General features: G+C 41.0%; 1 protein-coding gene across 2 annotated transcripts in view; it reads right to left on the bottom strand.

Moving 5' to 3' along the window:
* WDR70 (WD repeat domain 70) overlaps nucleotides 1-17374 on the bottom strand; it is a gene marked incomplete at its 5' end in the record, with an annotated part of 295937 nt that overhangs the window by 11726 nt on the left and 266837 nt on the right. For both annotated transcript variants that reach the window (XM_079703924.1, XM_079703925.1), the window contains 4 exons: nucleotides 5039-5201; nucleotides 7728-7844; nucleotides 9626-9705; nucleotides 11358-11458. In XM_079703924.1, the coding sequence (XP_079560050.1) occupies nucleotides 5039-5201; nucleotides 7728-7844; nucleotides 9626-9705; nucleotides 11358-11458 (461 nt within the window). The remainder of the gene's footprint in view (nucleotides 1-5038; nucleotides 5202-7727; nucleotides 7845-9625; nucleotides 9706-11357; nucleotides 11459-17374) is intronic.

Consider the following 17374-nt stretch of genomic DNA (forward strand, 5'->3'; position numbering starts at 1 on the left):
TCTAGAGCCCGTGCTCTGCAACAAAAGAAGCCACCACAATGAGAAGCCTGTGCACTGCAACGAAGAGTAGCCCAGCTCGCCGCAACTAGAGAAAGCCTGTGCTCAGCAACGAAGACCCAATGCAGCCAAAAATAAATAAATAAATTTATTTTAAAAAAATGACTGACTAGTAGGAATATTTGCAATACGTGACATACAAAGGGTTAAGCTCCTTAATATAAAGAACTTTTACAAATCAGTAAGAAGAGGACCAATCAACCAATAGACAAAAGGGCAAAAGACATAAATAGAAAGTTCACAGGAAAAAGAGGCTTTTAACATATGAAAAGATGCCTAGAAAATTTTTAATGAAAGTGTAAACTACGATGGAATACAAGGTTTCACCTATCAGATTGACAAAGATAGAAGGATGAGGGGAAGGAAGCTCTGATACATTGAATAAGTTGGTTAAAAAGTCTCTTTGGAGGAAATCTGGGCACTATCTATACAAATTTAAAATGCAAATATCTTTTGATTTGGCAATTCTATTTCTCCAAGTTTTGCAATATGTGGTCAAGGAGTCCAAAGATATTAGTTTCAGTATTGCTTATAATAACAACAGACTGAAAGCAATGCAAATGTCCTTCAGTACTGTACTGTTTTAGAAAAGCATAATATATCACACAATGGAAAATATCAAGAAAGTATACAGCACGAGCTAGATATGTATGAACGGGTCTAGTCCAATCTCCCAAGTAATAAATAAAGCAAAAAACCAACCAACAATCAAAAACAAAGACCAGCTTGTAAAACATGTTATATACCTGTTTTTAAACAATAAGTGTTTCTACACACATGTCTGCTCATTTATACATGGACTCTCTCTGGCAGGAAATACAAGAACCTGTTGGCAGTGGGTATCTCGAAGTGGTAGAATGAAGGAACTGGGGGTTAAAGTGAAAGGGAGGCTTTCAAATTTCCACTGTCTTTGCTTTAGCCTTGCTCGATTTTTTAAAAATTGTGTGCATGTATTACTTAAAATCTCAGACATGAAAATTTTGTTATCAAGATAATTAGTTGTTAGAAGTTAGAACAATAACCTGGAAGTTCTAAGGCCAGGTTCCTGGTTTGGGTTCTAGCAATAACGTGCAATCCAGTAGGTTCTAAAAGTTACCTTCTCAGTGTCTCATTTTCTTCAGTGGTAATTTTGACACCTTTCTATGAATTATATATTGTTAATATCAATCATTAATCAGCAAACAGTATTATTTCAATATTTGTGGAGACACCCCAATGACTTACTTTGTGTACAAACGTACACACGTCTATTTGGAGCAGTTTGCTATCAAAATGATACATATAATGTTTGGCAAATTTTAAACCATGGCTCTGTTTACTCTTCTTTCCTCAGCTAATTTTTGGTATGCTTATAAACAAGTTTTTGAAGTATAAAAAGATCCCTAATAATAATAGAAAATAACTACTCCATTAAAAACAGAAGTGTCAGAGGCATAATCTATAAGCTTATCTAAGTGCCAAGGATGTGTTGACATATATTAGCTTATACACACACAGATTCTATACAAATGAAGGCTACATGCAAACTATTTAGCTGGCCAGCCTTGATATGACCCTCTTAGCTGTTGTAATATTATCCAACTACTTGTTCAGAGATGTTCCATCTGTACTGTCTGGTTATTAATACATGTTGCAAACATCCACCACTGACGTTACACAGTAAATAAAGTCTGTTCTGCTACAACACATAGAGCAAAGGATGCCGTGCTCCCCACCAGGGGCCCTCAAATCCCTTTAGCATTTTTCTGCACAGTGCTTTCACTCGCAGCAGCAGCACCGACCTCTCTCTGTCAGAGGGCTGCCGGCAGGTTGCTAAAGCCTCGGATAGCTGGAACTGCCTGAAATGTCTCCCCTGGTCCCATCTCTAGCCATCACCAAGGATCAACAAATGTTGGAGTGAAATACTCCAGTTACTGTGCGCTCGGACCAGGGTCTCCAGGATCACCTTGTGGGACTAAGCCAAAGTGACCCTCCCTGGAACTCTATTTAATATTGTGCACTTTCTTGGCTTAAATCATCTTTGTAAGAGTCTTTATCTCAGGGTCTGCTTTTAAGGAACCCAAGCTAAGACAGTGTGTTTTACTTTTAGGCAAAGTAGCTCATAATGATCAGCAGATAGAGGATCAATATCAGTATAACATGTAAGTTGAGTTGGTTTATAAAGTTGGTTTTCTTCTAGCATATAAATGTTTTGAAAAGTAATCAGAGTCCAGCTTTCTCATAATTGAAGAGAAAACTTTAGCAATACATAAAAACATCAAGAGAAAAGCTGAATATGCTTCCAACAATACAAAAATACACATACACAAATTTATTTACTGTGTTAGTAATTGCAAAATACTAGGTGCAATCTAAATACCCATACGTAGGAGAATGGTGGAATAAACCATGGTACATCCATGCAGTGGAGCACTATACAGCTGTGAAAAAGAATGAGAATGAGCTCTATGAACTGGTGGAGAGTGATTTTCAGGGCATACAGCTAAGCAAAAAAAAACCAAAACTCAAAAGACTATTTATACCATGCTAACCTTCATGTAAGAAAGGAGGGGAATATAAGAAAATACAGATCTGCACATTTGTACAAAAGAAGATAAAACAGAAACTAAAGAGAGTGGTTACCTATAGGGGTGAGTGGGAAAAGGACTGAAAGAAACAGGGGTATTGGAATGGGGGAGCAGGGACGAAGAGGGAGTGACACTTCCCCGGGTGTATCTCTTTTAAAGTTCTGACCCCTAGCACCACAGTAACCATTCATATACCCTACCCACACCCTAAAAAAAAAAGGAATATAAACACTAAAAATAAGCCTAACTTCATTTTCAAATGAATAACATAACCACACTGATGGGAGTGGAGAAGAAAAGAGCTAAGTAACTTGACTAGACACTGTAAGGATAAAAAAGACAAGAAGAACTGTACACAAATGCTGTAATTTAGTTAGGAAAAGTGTTTCTCATGGGCGGGTGGCGGTTAGCAATTCTAAAACGATTTTAGGTGTAGACTAGAATTGAACAAATAAGTAAATATACTGTAGATAATATGAGCTGGGTTTCTCACTATTGGAGAAAGAAGTTACAAATATGCAAAGGGAAAAGGTGAAATGAACCCTGTGGTACAGGATTGAAATCAGGGGCATCAGTTTAAACTCGTACTATTTAAAATATACATACAGATAGATACATACAGAAATATATATGTGTGTATATGTGTAGGTTAGTATACAAACATATATTTCTGAGGTTTGCTGGCTGACAGGACCTAGAAGCAATGACATTTTAGTAGCAATGAGCACAGCTAGCACCAACCTCTTGGTTTCTAAACATCATTCTCCAACAAAAAGGAGCCAGGGCTCCTTGGAGAAGTGGTTGATTCTAGGACTGTGGCAAAACAAAAACAAAAACAAAGATGAGCCTGGAACATTTTGTGGTGCCAGAAAATGAGGACGTGCTAAAAAACAAACAAACTAACAAACCAAAAAAAAACACACCTTGTTGAAAGAATAAAGGAGCCATTCTGAAGGAGATTCTATTGGCCAAAAGTGGAACAATGTGAGCGACAAACTAAATCATGATGGTATTGGATTTTAACCCATAGAATAAAGCATTTTAAAGTCCACACTTATATTTAAAAACTTGAAAAATAAAGAAATGTGAGAGGAGCAATTCTTCCTTTTAGTAAGTCCAATGAATAAATGTAGAAAACAAGAGGGAAATAGAAAACACCACTAGGGAAACACCACGGTAGTAACTGCTGCAAGCAAATCTATCCATGCATGATAAAACGAGAGAGCAGAAGTCTGAGAGACAGGATTTGCCTAGTCTTAAAATATTACTCCCAAGCAAGTTATTAACTCAAAATGGAATGATAGTAACTTGACAGTGGAGAAACTTGGCAGACATCACCTTAACCAAGTGATCAAAGTTATCATCACCAGTCATCAGACCGAGGGACACGAAACCCCTGATGTGATGCACTGAGAAGGATATAACATCACTCCTGTGTTATTTTTGCCAAAAATGCATAGTTTTATTCCAATCATGAGAAAACATCAGACAAACACAAACTGAGAGAAAGTGTACAAAATAACAAACCAGTGTTCATTGAAAGCATCAAGGTCATGAAAGATGAGAAAGACTGAGAAACTGTTATGACTGGAGGAGACAAAGGAAAAGTAACAACTAAATGCAACGTGGGATCCTAGATAGGACTGTAGAAGAGAGAAAGGATATTAGTGGAAAAACTGGGGAAATCACATAAGGTCTGTAGCTCAGTTAACAGTACTGTACCCATGTTAATTTCATGGTGCTGCCAATTAATTGTACTATGGCCATGTAAAGTGTTAACATCAGGGGAAGTTGGGTGAAGAGGAGACATGAACTCTCTGCATTGCTTTTACGATTTTTCCATAAGTCTAACGTTAGTTTACAATAAAAACTTAAAACCCCCAAATTCTACAATATTACTGTTCTTTAGTATAAATGTAGCTGGTTTAGTGGCTTTAAGAACCACTACATGTTCACACATGTGAAGCTATTTGAGGGAATCTGAGCAGGCAGGCTCTACTCTGCCTATGTTTAAGTGTTACTTACAAACACAGCTCTACAAATAAAAGTTAATCCTCAATAATAGATTCTACAAACTGTTTCCTTTCATTTGCTTTTAACCCTCCCTAACTAAGATAATGCAGACAGGCAGTGATTTTCTTTCTTTTTTTTAATCACAGGTAGAATGGGTTGCACATAATGGGTTTATGCTAGGCTATAGATCTAATGGAACTGGCCTGGTTTAAACATTTACCGTTTAGAGTCCTCAGGTACAAACAAATGCCTAGGTTTCAGGACCATGAGTACCTGGCCATTTTTCATGCTTAGGAATAAAAAAGATATGGAGAAACTAGAACCTCAAAGCAGCCATTGTTATGCTCTTCCCAATTCATTAAACATAATAAATTTTCTATTTTAAAAGGCTGTTTGCTTACTTGGAGTATGCTGGAGAAACCCAATATGGGTTGTCCTCGGCTGCTTTGGCGTGCCGCAAAATGGCTTCCCGGGGATTGCTGTCATCGGTTTTGTCCAAAGCAATGTTCTTCACAATGTATGATGACAGAGTGCCCCCGTGGGTTCCAACCCGGCCACCACGACCTGTTCCAAAGGAAAAAAACCAAATCCAGAATGGAGTGAGCATATACCTTTTGTACACTGGGCTTATCTGACAAGGTTGAGAATCCCTCACTGCTGGCTTCCAAGGTGGACGGTTAAATGAATGACAGACTAGGGTCAGGGATTCAAGTTTACCTGATTTTTGTCATTCCCTACAGAATCAAGGTTTTGAGCACTCTGAGGCTTCTAACAGACTTTGGTTTGAAGCACACAAGTCTCAAGAGTACTTGAGTATCGTCCTTTCAGCTTTCATTTATGATAATCAAAACCAAAGTAGGACATCACCAAACCTCAACTTCCCCATAACACTTTTAAATAGGGACATTTTTTATTATGCCTTAGTTGCTTAATTTACACAATGACACCAATGTAGGAAGAAATACGAATAGTTTGCCATGTATATGCCTTAAAAAATTCCTCAGGCATGAACACATGAAATTCAACTAATAAAAATAACCAATGAGGGCCTCCCTGGTGGCGCAGTGGTTGAGAGTCCGCCTGCTGATGCAGGGGATACGGGTTCGTGCCCCGGTCTGGGAGGATCCCATATGCCGCGGAGCGGCTGGGCCCGTGAGCCATGGCCGCTGAGCCTGCGCATCCGGAGCCTGTGCTCCGCAACGGGAGAGGCCACAACAGTGAGAGGCCCGCGTACCGCAAAAAAAAAAAAAAAAAAAAAAAAAAAAAAAAAAAAAAAAAAAAAAAAAAATAACCAATGATCATTAGGTGCTATTTTAGATTTAAACAAACATATCTTAGGGCTTGCCATCTTCCAAGTACCTTGTAGGAGAGAAAACAAGATGAACAGACTGATTCACATTATTCTACTGTACTGTAATTGCTCTAGACAGGAAGCTCCACATGGGCAGGAATGTGTTCCCCACTGGATCCCCAACTGCCAGCCTGGTTCCCGGTACTCAGAAGATGTATGACTTTTTAGAAAGATTAAAAAGAAAAAAAAAAAAAGGAAAAACAAAAACAAAAAACCACATCACATGAAAAGTCAAGTAGCACTAAAAGATTAATTTTATAAGGGAGGAAATAACTGCCAAAGAATCTGTATGGCCAGTAACTAAGTGGAAGGAGAGGAAGGAGAAAGCTCTTCAGGCTGATCTGGTGGGGGGAGGGGGTCTGTAGGAAGAGATAAATCCAATTTGGGAGAACTCAGAAGACAGAGAAGGTTATTTTCAATGAGCAGAATGGTTTAAATACAAAAGTACAGAAAGAGGGACGTTCACTGGGCATTTGGGGGCAGGAATGAACCAACAGTCATATGAGAAGATCAGAGTAGGAGAGAGGTGAGGTGTAAAGCTCAAAAGTGCGTTAGGGGCTTCCCCGGTGGCGCAGTGGTTGAGAGTCCACCTGCCGATGCAGGGGACACAGGTTCGTGCCCCGGTCCGGGAAGATCACACATGCCGCGGAGCGGCTGGGCCCGTGAGCCATGGCCGCTGAGGCTGCGCGTCCAGAGCCTGTGCTCCGCAACGGGAGAGGCCACAACAGTGAGAGGCCCGCGTACGGCAAAAAAAAAAAAGAAAAAAAAGTGCATTAGATTCAGAGTGGAGAGAACTCTGAATCTCTGGAAATGCAACTGGACAGTGTAAAGCTTATGAAGATTTGGGGGCAGTAGTAATACGAAAGCTATAGGAATTGGGAATAAAAGCTGTGTGTGAGATGAACGAAGGTAGGGTGGTGAGAAGAGAGACCTGAGAAGGTGCCTAGTTAGAAGGGCTTTTCAATAATCCAGGCAAGAATATTATCTAGGAACTTTGATTAGGATGGTGGCAGAGAAAATGGAAAAAAAATTGAGATTGGTATATGAAACATTTTCAATGCTGAAGGGTCAGGCCAAAGAGATGTAGGTCCAGAACTCAGGTTCACATGAATGAACAAGTCATAAGCTTTAAGCATGTGAACATAGGATAAATGGAAACTATGCAGGTGATAACAGAAAATGGGATTCTAGTAAAGGTACGTGCTATATGATAGCCAATGCTGCCTTGCTTTCTTCTGGTACCTACTTTCTTAGAAACTCTAAGGATTTTTATTCATCTTCTAGGGAAATGGGCAGTTCCATTTTATCAACACAGAACTAAATGATGTTCACTTTCTGCCTTGCGTGAAACCTAATCCAGCCTAAATTCTGGTCAAAGTACCCAGTGTTGCATATTAAGCCAATATTGAGAGCAGTGGTTTTAACACTGGGTCCCAAGGAGCCCCAGAGTTCAACCGAGGTCACCTAAAGGGCTCTAGTTGGAGACCAAGCAGAAAGGGTTCCAGGCTTCCTCTCTACTTCAGCACAGCAGCTCCATTTTTATCAGTTTATGCACTGGGTTTCCGCATCAGATCTTTACACAAGAACTTCTGATGCTAAAAGAAGACGTTTGAAAACCCCTATTTAGCAAAATCTCTGAAGACAGGCATCTACGCCCAAAAGATCTTCCAAATTCTGCATCTATTACCCCACCCTGCCCCGCAACCCCCTTTGCAAGTCACTAGTTAGATCACAGTCACCTGGGCCTGCTACAGGAGGTTCAGGTTTGTGAGACTTCAGGGGATCCAGTCTGTCCTTCTCCAGCTGTTTCCTTGTACTCCGCTGGCGGGGCTCGCGGAACATAGGCAAGGCATGAGCTACGAGAAGTCACATTTGAAAAATTTCATTATGGTAATAACCCTTCCATCCAAAAACATAGCTAACGCATGAGTAAATGAAGATGAAATGGAAGTCATAATGACAGCCTTCATCTAATAATAAAAGACAGTCTTATTGCAACCAATTAGCCAATTTCGTTTGAGACCAGGCTCACTGTTCACCTCTCTTGGCAACTAATGGCGCTCAGGAAATGCCGTCAAATACCGTCACAGAAACATTGGTGAGGCTCCCCATCTCCCAAACCATGGGCAGCAGTTAAACTTAATTTCTGTGGTTTTGAAAAGAAACACTTAATGGGACTGCCTCTTGTTTTTTTCTTATAGAACCCACATGCAAATAATGCCAACAGCTTGCCTGTCAGCCCTGAAGTTTCCTCAGATGCCTCATAAACACTGGAACCACTTCACACATTTCTGAAATGTGACCACCTCTCAGGAGGAGTTGACAGCACTGAGCAACCAGAAGGGAGGAACACTTATCCCACTGAAACTGGGATAAAGGTTGCCTTGAATGCAAGGAGGTGCCTGAATCTCCTGACGTGGTGACTTGATGGGGACTTAATTCTTTTCAATATGGCTGACAAACGAATAAAAATTAAAGTAATATTTGTCCAACTGCTGTTGCTCAATGTCAGAATTAAATTTCAGAATATAAAAGAAAATATGTATTAAAAAGGGAAACTGTGATATTCTGGTGGAGAGGGAGAAGACTATTGGGGATAGAATCAAATACCTTTTTTTGACCAAAAAAAGTACCAGAATAATTTCTTCGAATGTTTATGTGCAAATTAAAACCCCTTTAAAAGAGAAAACTGGGGGAGAGTTAAAGGAATAATAGGGGTTTAAAGTAAATTTATGATATGAATGACAGAAATGTCTGTTAACACCTAAAAAACACTTCCAGTACCCTCCTATCCTCTACCCGTACTTCCAGCCTGGGCCAGGGCCGTATCACTCACTAGTAAAACATGCCTACCTTGAGTCAGGGGAGCTGAAACACAGCCACCCATCACTCTGCCGGGCAACACAACACAACAGTATTTTTAGGAGGGGGAAAAATAGCTTTTCACTTCAAACGAATGCAGGAATTTAAGGCGGCCGCATGTAATCACGTGAGTTAGACTGGTTATGACACCGACTTTAACACTTCTACTCTTGCAAAAAAATGTCACCGGATCTCTTTACTGATCACCAGCGCCAAGGGACATGGTCTTACACGAGACCAACCACCAGGGAGAAAACCCAGCAGTGCAGCACCCCCTGGTCTTTAGACTGAGCCACTGATAAAGTCCACAGGGGCATCTGCTAATGATAACTGCTACTGCATCCAAGATCTCCTGCCTAGCCGCAACCTGTGACAGGTCTGAGACTGTGACTCTGGGAAACAAAAACCTGCCAGATTAACGAGGCTGTGTGACAAACCCAAGAGAAGCTGCTCTGTCCTGGTAAGATTTCTGATCATACCCCGGGTAGTTCATTTTATATCTAAAGGTCTCTGGATCAGTCTATCACATGGTCACAGAATTTAGGCTTTTCCCTTTTGGGTTGAAAGTTACATGAAGTAACCCTGTCTCCGTGACGGGGCACAGAAGCTAAAGGGGTTAGCTATTATATGACCCCCAGTCCTGAACACATGAAAGGGGTATTTTGTAACATATGCCTGAACTCAGAGGGCTTTTTCTGTCTCTAAAGCCATGAGATCAACAGCACACTAGAACAGAAGACAGATGCATGATGAAGAAACCATGCTAACAACTTACGGGTGATGATGTAGTCCTGGGTTAGAGTCTCCGCTTGTTTCGCCTTCCGCTGGGTTTTAACCACGCATAATTTCGCTCCCCTGAGAGGGGTAAAAGCAAACGATTTTCTTTATTTGGTCTCAGAAACAAAGTCTACGTCAAAAGTATTAGATACTTTCAGGAACATGCTCTGTACACACCACCTCACCAAGTCCTTGACTTTCTAAGGACTGGCAACAGATGGAGCCCTTGGTGATAAGAGATTAAATATATGGGAAAGCAAGTCTGAGTCAGTGGTTAATACTCTGTGAAAGGGTTAGAAAGGTAACTGGAAAACAAAAGGCCAGTTTAAAAAATCTATAGAAATAACCTAAAATTAAGATCTTAAAGAGATATTAATAACATTAATCAACCTTTTCACCCTAAAGGTCATAGGGTTCAAATTTTAGTTTATGTCTCAGATGAAAGCAACCTAGGTAGTCTACAGCCCAAGTGGCATTTGTCTACAACTCAAATACAAGGGTACAAGTGATCTGGAACTGAGTCAGCTTGGCAGTGTTGCCAAGGGGCTACAGTCCAAGAATGTGTGGGATTAACCTAGAGTGTGCTTAGAACATTTCACTTCTCCTCAGCAATAATGAGCATCCATTTCAGGAGAAACAAAAACAAATAAGCAAATTTCTTAACATAAAGATTCCAAAGATAGGAATCTTCTAAAGGGTGCTATCAAATGGGGTTCATTATTTTCTCAAGTAAAACAGACTCCCTCCTCTCATCCTAATTACATTAGCATTTTTAATTTCTTTATTAAAAGACAAACAAAATCCTATTTGTTCTTAAAGAACACAATATATAACTTTATTTTATAGGGCAAAGGTTCTAACTCCAGGAAATTCTGAAGGAAACAGGACTGTCTGCTTCTATTCAGAGCCAAATTATAGCCAATACATATTCACTAATAGAGGATGGGTTTCCTTTCCCCTGAAAGAACGTGGGAGCTCAAAACAGGTTTATGGGGGACCCCAGTAAATACAGCATGTGAATTTTAGTACTAGCTAGCCAAGGCTTACTCTAAAGAAAGACTAATCACTCACTATACCTTAATGAAGAGAAACAAAACCATCTTTTTTTGGGTTGGTGACACATGTTTACCTTTGTGCCCAAGGAAAAGAGAAATAACTGAGAGACTGACTGAGCCTCTAGTGAAGTTTTCGGATCCTTGAAGCACACTGGTATGCTTAAATTTGGCACTTTGGGACAGACATGGGATTGAAGGGGAAAGTAGCTGTGCTGTCCTCCTCTGCTGGCAGAGAACAACCCTGCCAAACATCCAAACCAGCACCTGATAAAAGCCCAAAGAGAAAAGGAACAAAACGGACTAGCCGTTTCCATTTCCTATAAGTGGTTAGTTCCCTGCTTTGTTAATCCCTTACATGCATCACTGCTAATGCCACTGTCCAGGGTGGTATGCAAAGTGGGCAGGCCTTTTTCCCCCCTTGCACTCAACATTTCAGCTAAAGAACTGCAAATCCCCGGGAAACTTTCACTTTGAATTCTGTATGGATCAAGGGAGATATCCAAATCCTCTTTAAAGCACAATACTAGGAGTTTGAGGCTTTACTCTGTGCCAGCTGCATTTTCTAAAAGGGTGGATCCCCATCAAAGAGGGAAATAAATAAAAGTGGGGGTGGAAAAAGAAAACCCTCCCCCAGTTGCTGTCATCCATCTAAAACAGGCAATACTTATGAAATACCTCTGACTCTTGTTGGGGTCATAATAGACTTTAGCCAATCCGTTTCCAGTCCCCACCATGATCTGGTTCAGCTTTGGATGCCACAGGCAGCGGACAACACTCTGTAAAGGAAAGGCATGGTAGTCAACTAAAGAGGGCACATAAAAATGGAAAAAAATTCCGCTGGTACTTTGATGGCTTGTTTACGAAACTGAATATCACCCTGATGATTACCTGTAACTTTTAGGGCATTTTCTTCTAAACCATAGGGTTGTGTTCCTGAGGTTGAGTTCTGTTCTATCACTTGTTATCTGTGTGATACTCTATAAAAATAGAAAAGATGCTACCTTCCTGACATCTCTCCTCTCCTTTCCTGACAGCCTTGGGCTTTCCCAACTCTGCTGCCACATGAGGCTGGCATCTTAGAATGCTGAACCCACATAACTCAGTTCATTTTACCACTAAAGCTGATTTAGATCTCAGTGTTTCATGCTTTTATACACACAATAAATATGCCCCTCTGCACAGCATGTTGAGGCCAGGTGGTTACTGTTTTTAGTTTACAAAGATCAAAATCTCATAAAGTTTTTTCAGGAACAACACACATTTGCAAACATTGAATAGTATCTCCCTATCTATGAGATAAACCAGCAGGTCAGTAGCAGAAGTAAAACAGAGATATGGAATATAAAGCCTTGATATTAACCTGAATGAAAAGCTATTTAGGAGAAGGTTCACTGGAAGTTATGATCCTGTGAGTTCATCACTAGTGAGGAAAATAAGTGGTACTCTGGGGTCAGAAAGAACCATGAGTTCTCAGTGAGAAGTACAGCCTGTTTTTGATTTCTGCTGAAGTAAGAGGGCAGAGATGGAAGAGATGGCAGGAATAGAATTAAGGGGGAAAAAATGAAGCTAAGGTTGGTAGGCAGAAACAGCATGTGCTGGGTTCTGCAGATCTCACTCTGATAGAGCAAGAAATGAGTGGAAACATTAATTCAATGATTATCAGGAACCTCTCACATGCCAAGCAATGTACAAGGACTAAGGGAAAAAGGGTACAATTAGATATTGCCATGTTCTGTTCTAATACTAAAATGCAAAGCATGGAATTTCTGTCTCCCAAATAATCTACCTTGGGCTGGATTTCTTTGGTTTCTTCTCCCCAGCCATCCAGCTCTTTTCTTAAGACAGAATATCTGGGAATCCCTGCAACCCCTTTTGATAGAAACTCTGGCTCCCACCTGACTGGCCAAAAAAAAAAAGCATATAGTTAAATGGCTACAACTCCTACTCTGAGATTCCTGAGAAACTAAGAAGGAAATGTAAAAGAGTCTGCAGAACTTCTAATTCGTGTCGGACAATATTCGAGAAGAGTGGTTCTTAAGCTCTGCACCACTGCGTTGAGATGTTCTATTGAGAAAACCAAATCAGAGTGGCTGTGTTTCCCCTGTCGTCGGGGGAAAACTAAGTTCAAAGGGTAGGTTTTCACAGTTTTAAGTGTTCTTTCCACAATTTTTCTTAAACCTGTGGTGCCTGCTACCCAATGTCTACTAGCAAGTGCTAAAAGATGATAAAACATTTATAATGGTGAGGGCATATTAACAGAAAAACTTGAAAATAGTAAATCATATTTTTAGTAAAATATGAAAATAGTAAAACAAAGTTTGACTTTTAGGGTGTGGGGTTGTTGTTGCTTTGTGCATATGCTCATGAAACTTACTTTATAATGCATGTGTATAAAAAGTCACATTTTCTCCTAATAAAACTGTGCCTGGTTGGTAAGATGGAATTAAGTATACCAGTAGTTCATGGTCTGCAAAGCACAACCTGACTATGAGGTTCTCCGCCACTGAGACTAATTTGAGAAGCACGCCTAGACCACTGGGAATTTCCAGATGGTCAAGGCCAGGTATGTGGAAACATGAAAAGAGTCACAAACATAACTTCATATCTTACCTAGAATAAGTTCATCCAGGCCAATACTCATCTCCTTCAAGTCTTGGCTTAAGTGTCATAACTACCCAGACCACCCTATTTAAAACTGCATCACACAACTCCCCTTACTTTTTTTTGTTTTTATAGCATGTATCCCATTTTAAAGTACTATATAGTTTACTGTTAATTATGCTTATTGTCTGCCTCCCCTACTAGGATATATGTTCCACACAGGCCGATCTTTGTCTGTTTTACGTAGCCAAGAATCCCAAGTGCCTAGATTAGTGTCTGGAACTCAATAAATGTTTGCTGCAGGGATGAATTAAAAGTTACAGTTCACCCAAGCCTAAATGGATTGCTTTGCTAGGTGGAGGTAGAGACAATTTTCAACTTAAACTCACTACTGCCTAGGAGGGATAATTTGATTCCTCCAGATCATTATTATACTCAAGTACCCCACAAACAGAGTAGGGTTAGCTCCCTCCCAATGCGGGCCTAAAACGAGGGATGTGCAAGGACCAGAAAGCAAGGGAGGAGAGTGAGAGGGGCTTTCAAGGGCCTTCAGAAATCTCAGCACCCACAAATCGCCCCAGGACAACTTTAAGGACATAGCATTAAAGTTATTTCTCTTTCTTGGTTCTCTAGAGATCTAGCTAAGCAGTCTAAGATTACTGGTTCTCAAATATGTTTTCAAGTGAGCAGGGTGCAGAATTAGAAAAGATCCACAGTGTAGGCCTGGTAAATTCCAAGACACCCAGCCAAACAGGCAGTTTCCAGGGGCAGCAGGTTACTGTTACTCTCTCCCTCTACGCTGAGGGTGTAAATGTTAGAGAGAGGCAACGGCCCAGGCCAACAGACCAACGTCTGACGGCTTTCCAGAGAGTCCAAGCTCAGGGCACTGCACCTCTATTCCTGTTCACAGCTTTTACCCTCTAATGCCCTTAGACACACACATGGCTTTTTACATGGAAGCAAGGAAAAGGCAAATGAGACCCCTTGAACTAAACAGTCATTACAGAGCCCCATCCACTGTGGCAGTGAGTCACCAAAGCAGCCAATGAGGACTCTGGGAGCAGTCTGACTTAAGCAAAAGATACTTAAGGCTCAATTACCCTAAGACTGGCTATTAATCAAATATTACAAGGATTCCAAAACATGGAAAGAAGAAACAGAATTCAAAGTCAAAGGTGGGTGGGCCTTTTTTGTTTATTAATATTTATTGTGTATGTTTAGCTAACCTTCGTAAACTTTGCAGCTAATGCGGCTCCACACTTTGTCCTGTCAAGGAAATGCATCTTATAGCAGAGAGCTGGCCATCTGCCAAACCAAACAACCCCTGAGACGGCAGCGAGGCTGCGGAGCAAGTAGAGCTGCCACGCTGCTAACTTGTCAAACACACATACTGGGTTTTACTTAACAACAATGGGACACGTGCCTGCTAGAAGCCCAAGGAGCTATCAGAAGACAGATGAGCTATAACTACTTAGAAGGAATGCATTCACTCAGTCAACCATCCACCAAAGACATCTTCCATCCTCTGTTCTTGAAGAGGTACTTCTGTAGCTGGGGGCTTGCCACATTCAGACGTACACATTTGCTGAGTGACACAGCAAATGAAGGGTAGAGAGCACATCTGAATTAAACGAGCAGAGGAAAATGTCATGACAGGAGATCTGCACGGACCAAAGAGAAAGCAGAAGGCCACTGTAGTGCAAAGAACTAGATTCTGAAGTTAGTCTGCATATTTTAATATACTGATTTGCTTAATTAAATCGATAAAGGATTTTATTCTTACACTAATCTACTTCATCTTACCGAAGCATGTGGAACCACCACTGGCTTCCCCTAGCTGCCTAAGCTGAACCCCATGTTACCATAACAATTAAGCTTAGTCTTTTAAAATTTATTTATTTTTAATTTTTGGTTGTGTTTGGTCTTCGTTGCTGCACACGTGCTTTCTCTAGTTGCGGTGAGCGGGGGCTACTCTTTGCTGAGGCGTGTGGGCTTCTCAATGCGGTGGCTTCTCTTGTTGCGGAGCACGGGCTCTAGGCGCGTGGGGTTCAGTAGTTGTGGCATGCGGGCTCAGGAGTTGTGGCTCACGGGTCCTAAAGCGTAGGCTCAGGAGTTGTGGCGCACAGGCTTAGTTGCTCCGCGGCATGTGGGATCTTCCCGAACCAGGGCTTAAACCCTTGTCCCCTGCATTGGCAGGCAGATTCTTAACCACTGAGCCACCAGGGAAGTCCCAGTTTAGCCTTTTAAACCAAAACCCACTGTCATTTTAGATAACCTGGCAGTGCAGAGGAACCACAGTCTGCCCCAAAAGTGCTCAGCTCTAGCGGCAGCCACGAAGAGACAGTAACTGGCGATGGAGATCATAAGCAAGATGACAAGGAGTTACAAGACTTTCATGTGCTCAACACAGAGATCTTTCTTCTCTGTGAAGACCAGAGAAAAAAGAGGGGGCGGGGGGCAAGAAGAAGAAAGCCCTTTGTGTACAAAAGGCAGTGTCAAGATTCCAAAACAGGAATTTTGGAATTACCCCTCTGCAAAAGTAAAAAAGCCACAAAAAATTCCAAATAATTTATTTCTGTGGTTTTGTTTTGCTTACTTTAAGTGAAATCATGGAAGCAAATAAGGAGAAGAGGAGGAAATCAATGAGAGAAGTAAATTTATATTTTAGGACAGGGTAGGAAAGGAACTACTAGGTATCTGCAACTTTATGTTATTTAAAGTAGCTGAATCCTCACAGCAACACTACAAAATTAGTTCTCTCACCCCCATTTCACAAGAAGAAGAAACTGAGGCTTGTAGGAGGCTGGGTAACTTTCCCAAGGTCACATAACTTGTACACAGAGGAGCTGGGATCAGCAGGGAGGTTTTCGCAACTCCAGTGCTCATTCCTTTATACCACCTAATTATGCAAAGGCCTGTTTCAGAAGATGATGGGGAGGAAGGGATGTGGCAGATTTAAAATCATCTCCAAACCCACCTGACCCAGAAAGAGAAGTCTTAGCGAGTCTATACTAAAAAGCAGATGGTATTACTAAAATCATAAGGAAGGAAAAAGGAACTACTACCCCAGTTCACAAATGTTACTATAAAAGAAATCAATGCCTGCAAAACATCTTAGGCATCCGTAATGCACATATCCAAACACCACCCTTATTCTACTTCACATGCTAAAAGAAGCCTAACATCCTTCATAATTTTATATCTTAATCATGATTATGATGAAACACCATTTCTTGATCCTTCGCAGCTGCTAACCCACACTGTAAAAGAAACTCTGTCTGTTTTTTTCATGTTTGGTTTTTGTCACATAGTACAAGAATGGATAAGCTAACCCAGTGATTCCTTGGGAGAAGGAGCATTTTCCAAAATTTCAAATAAAGAGCCTAACACCTGTCTGGGGAGGAGACTGTCACACAGTTTTGCACACTTGTGTAGAGGCAGTCTTACGGTCGTGGACACCCTCAGGACTACCCAATACATTTGAAAGGCCATGTATCTGCTGATCCCCCAAACTAAGAACACAGATCAAGATGCGAGTCCAAAGCAAATAAAAAGAAGGCAGATGAAAATGGAAAGGTACTGGAGAAAGAATTTTCTTTGGATTTGCACAAGCCCAAGTTTTATTTCACAGAGAAAGAAAAACTGCTTTCCACATTAAAATACTGAGCCAGGGAGGTAGAAGAGTAAGATGGGAAATCTTTAAACTCTTCCAGGCTATTTGTCCTGTCCTCCCAAAGCCTTGCTTTTCCCAAACTTGGATGATTTTGCAGCATGCATGGGCCATCGGGCTTAGTTTCATTCCTCTAAAGTTCGGGAAGCAAACCTGGTGAGTAAGCCTTAGTCTACAATAAATAAGACTCCTCAACACCCACCGGATCTCCATGGAGACATCCCTCGAATAAAAACGATTAAAGACATTTTCTCTGTCTTATAAGTGAGCACGTGCCTATCCTTTTTTCCTCCTCCACATCCCTCCAACTCTAAAGGAACTTCCACCATAGGGCCAGACTGGTAGCAATTATCACTCTTTGCTGGAAATCTTCTTAATCTGTCCCCTTCCCTGCCCCAAACAATTCTCTCTCTGATAAACC

The sequence above is a fragment of the Hyperoodon ampullatus genome (assembly GCF_949752795.1).
Source record: "Hyperoodon ampullatus genome assembly, chromosome: 4".
In the NCBI taxonomy this organism is placed as follows: Eukaryota; Metazoa; Chordata; class Mammalia; order Artiodactyla; family Ziphiidae; genus Hyperoodon; species Hyperoodon ampullatus.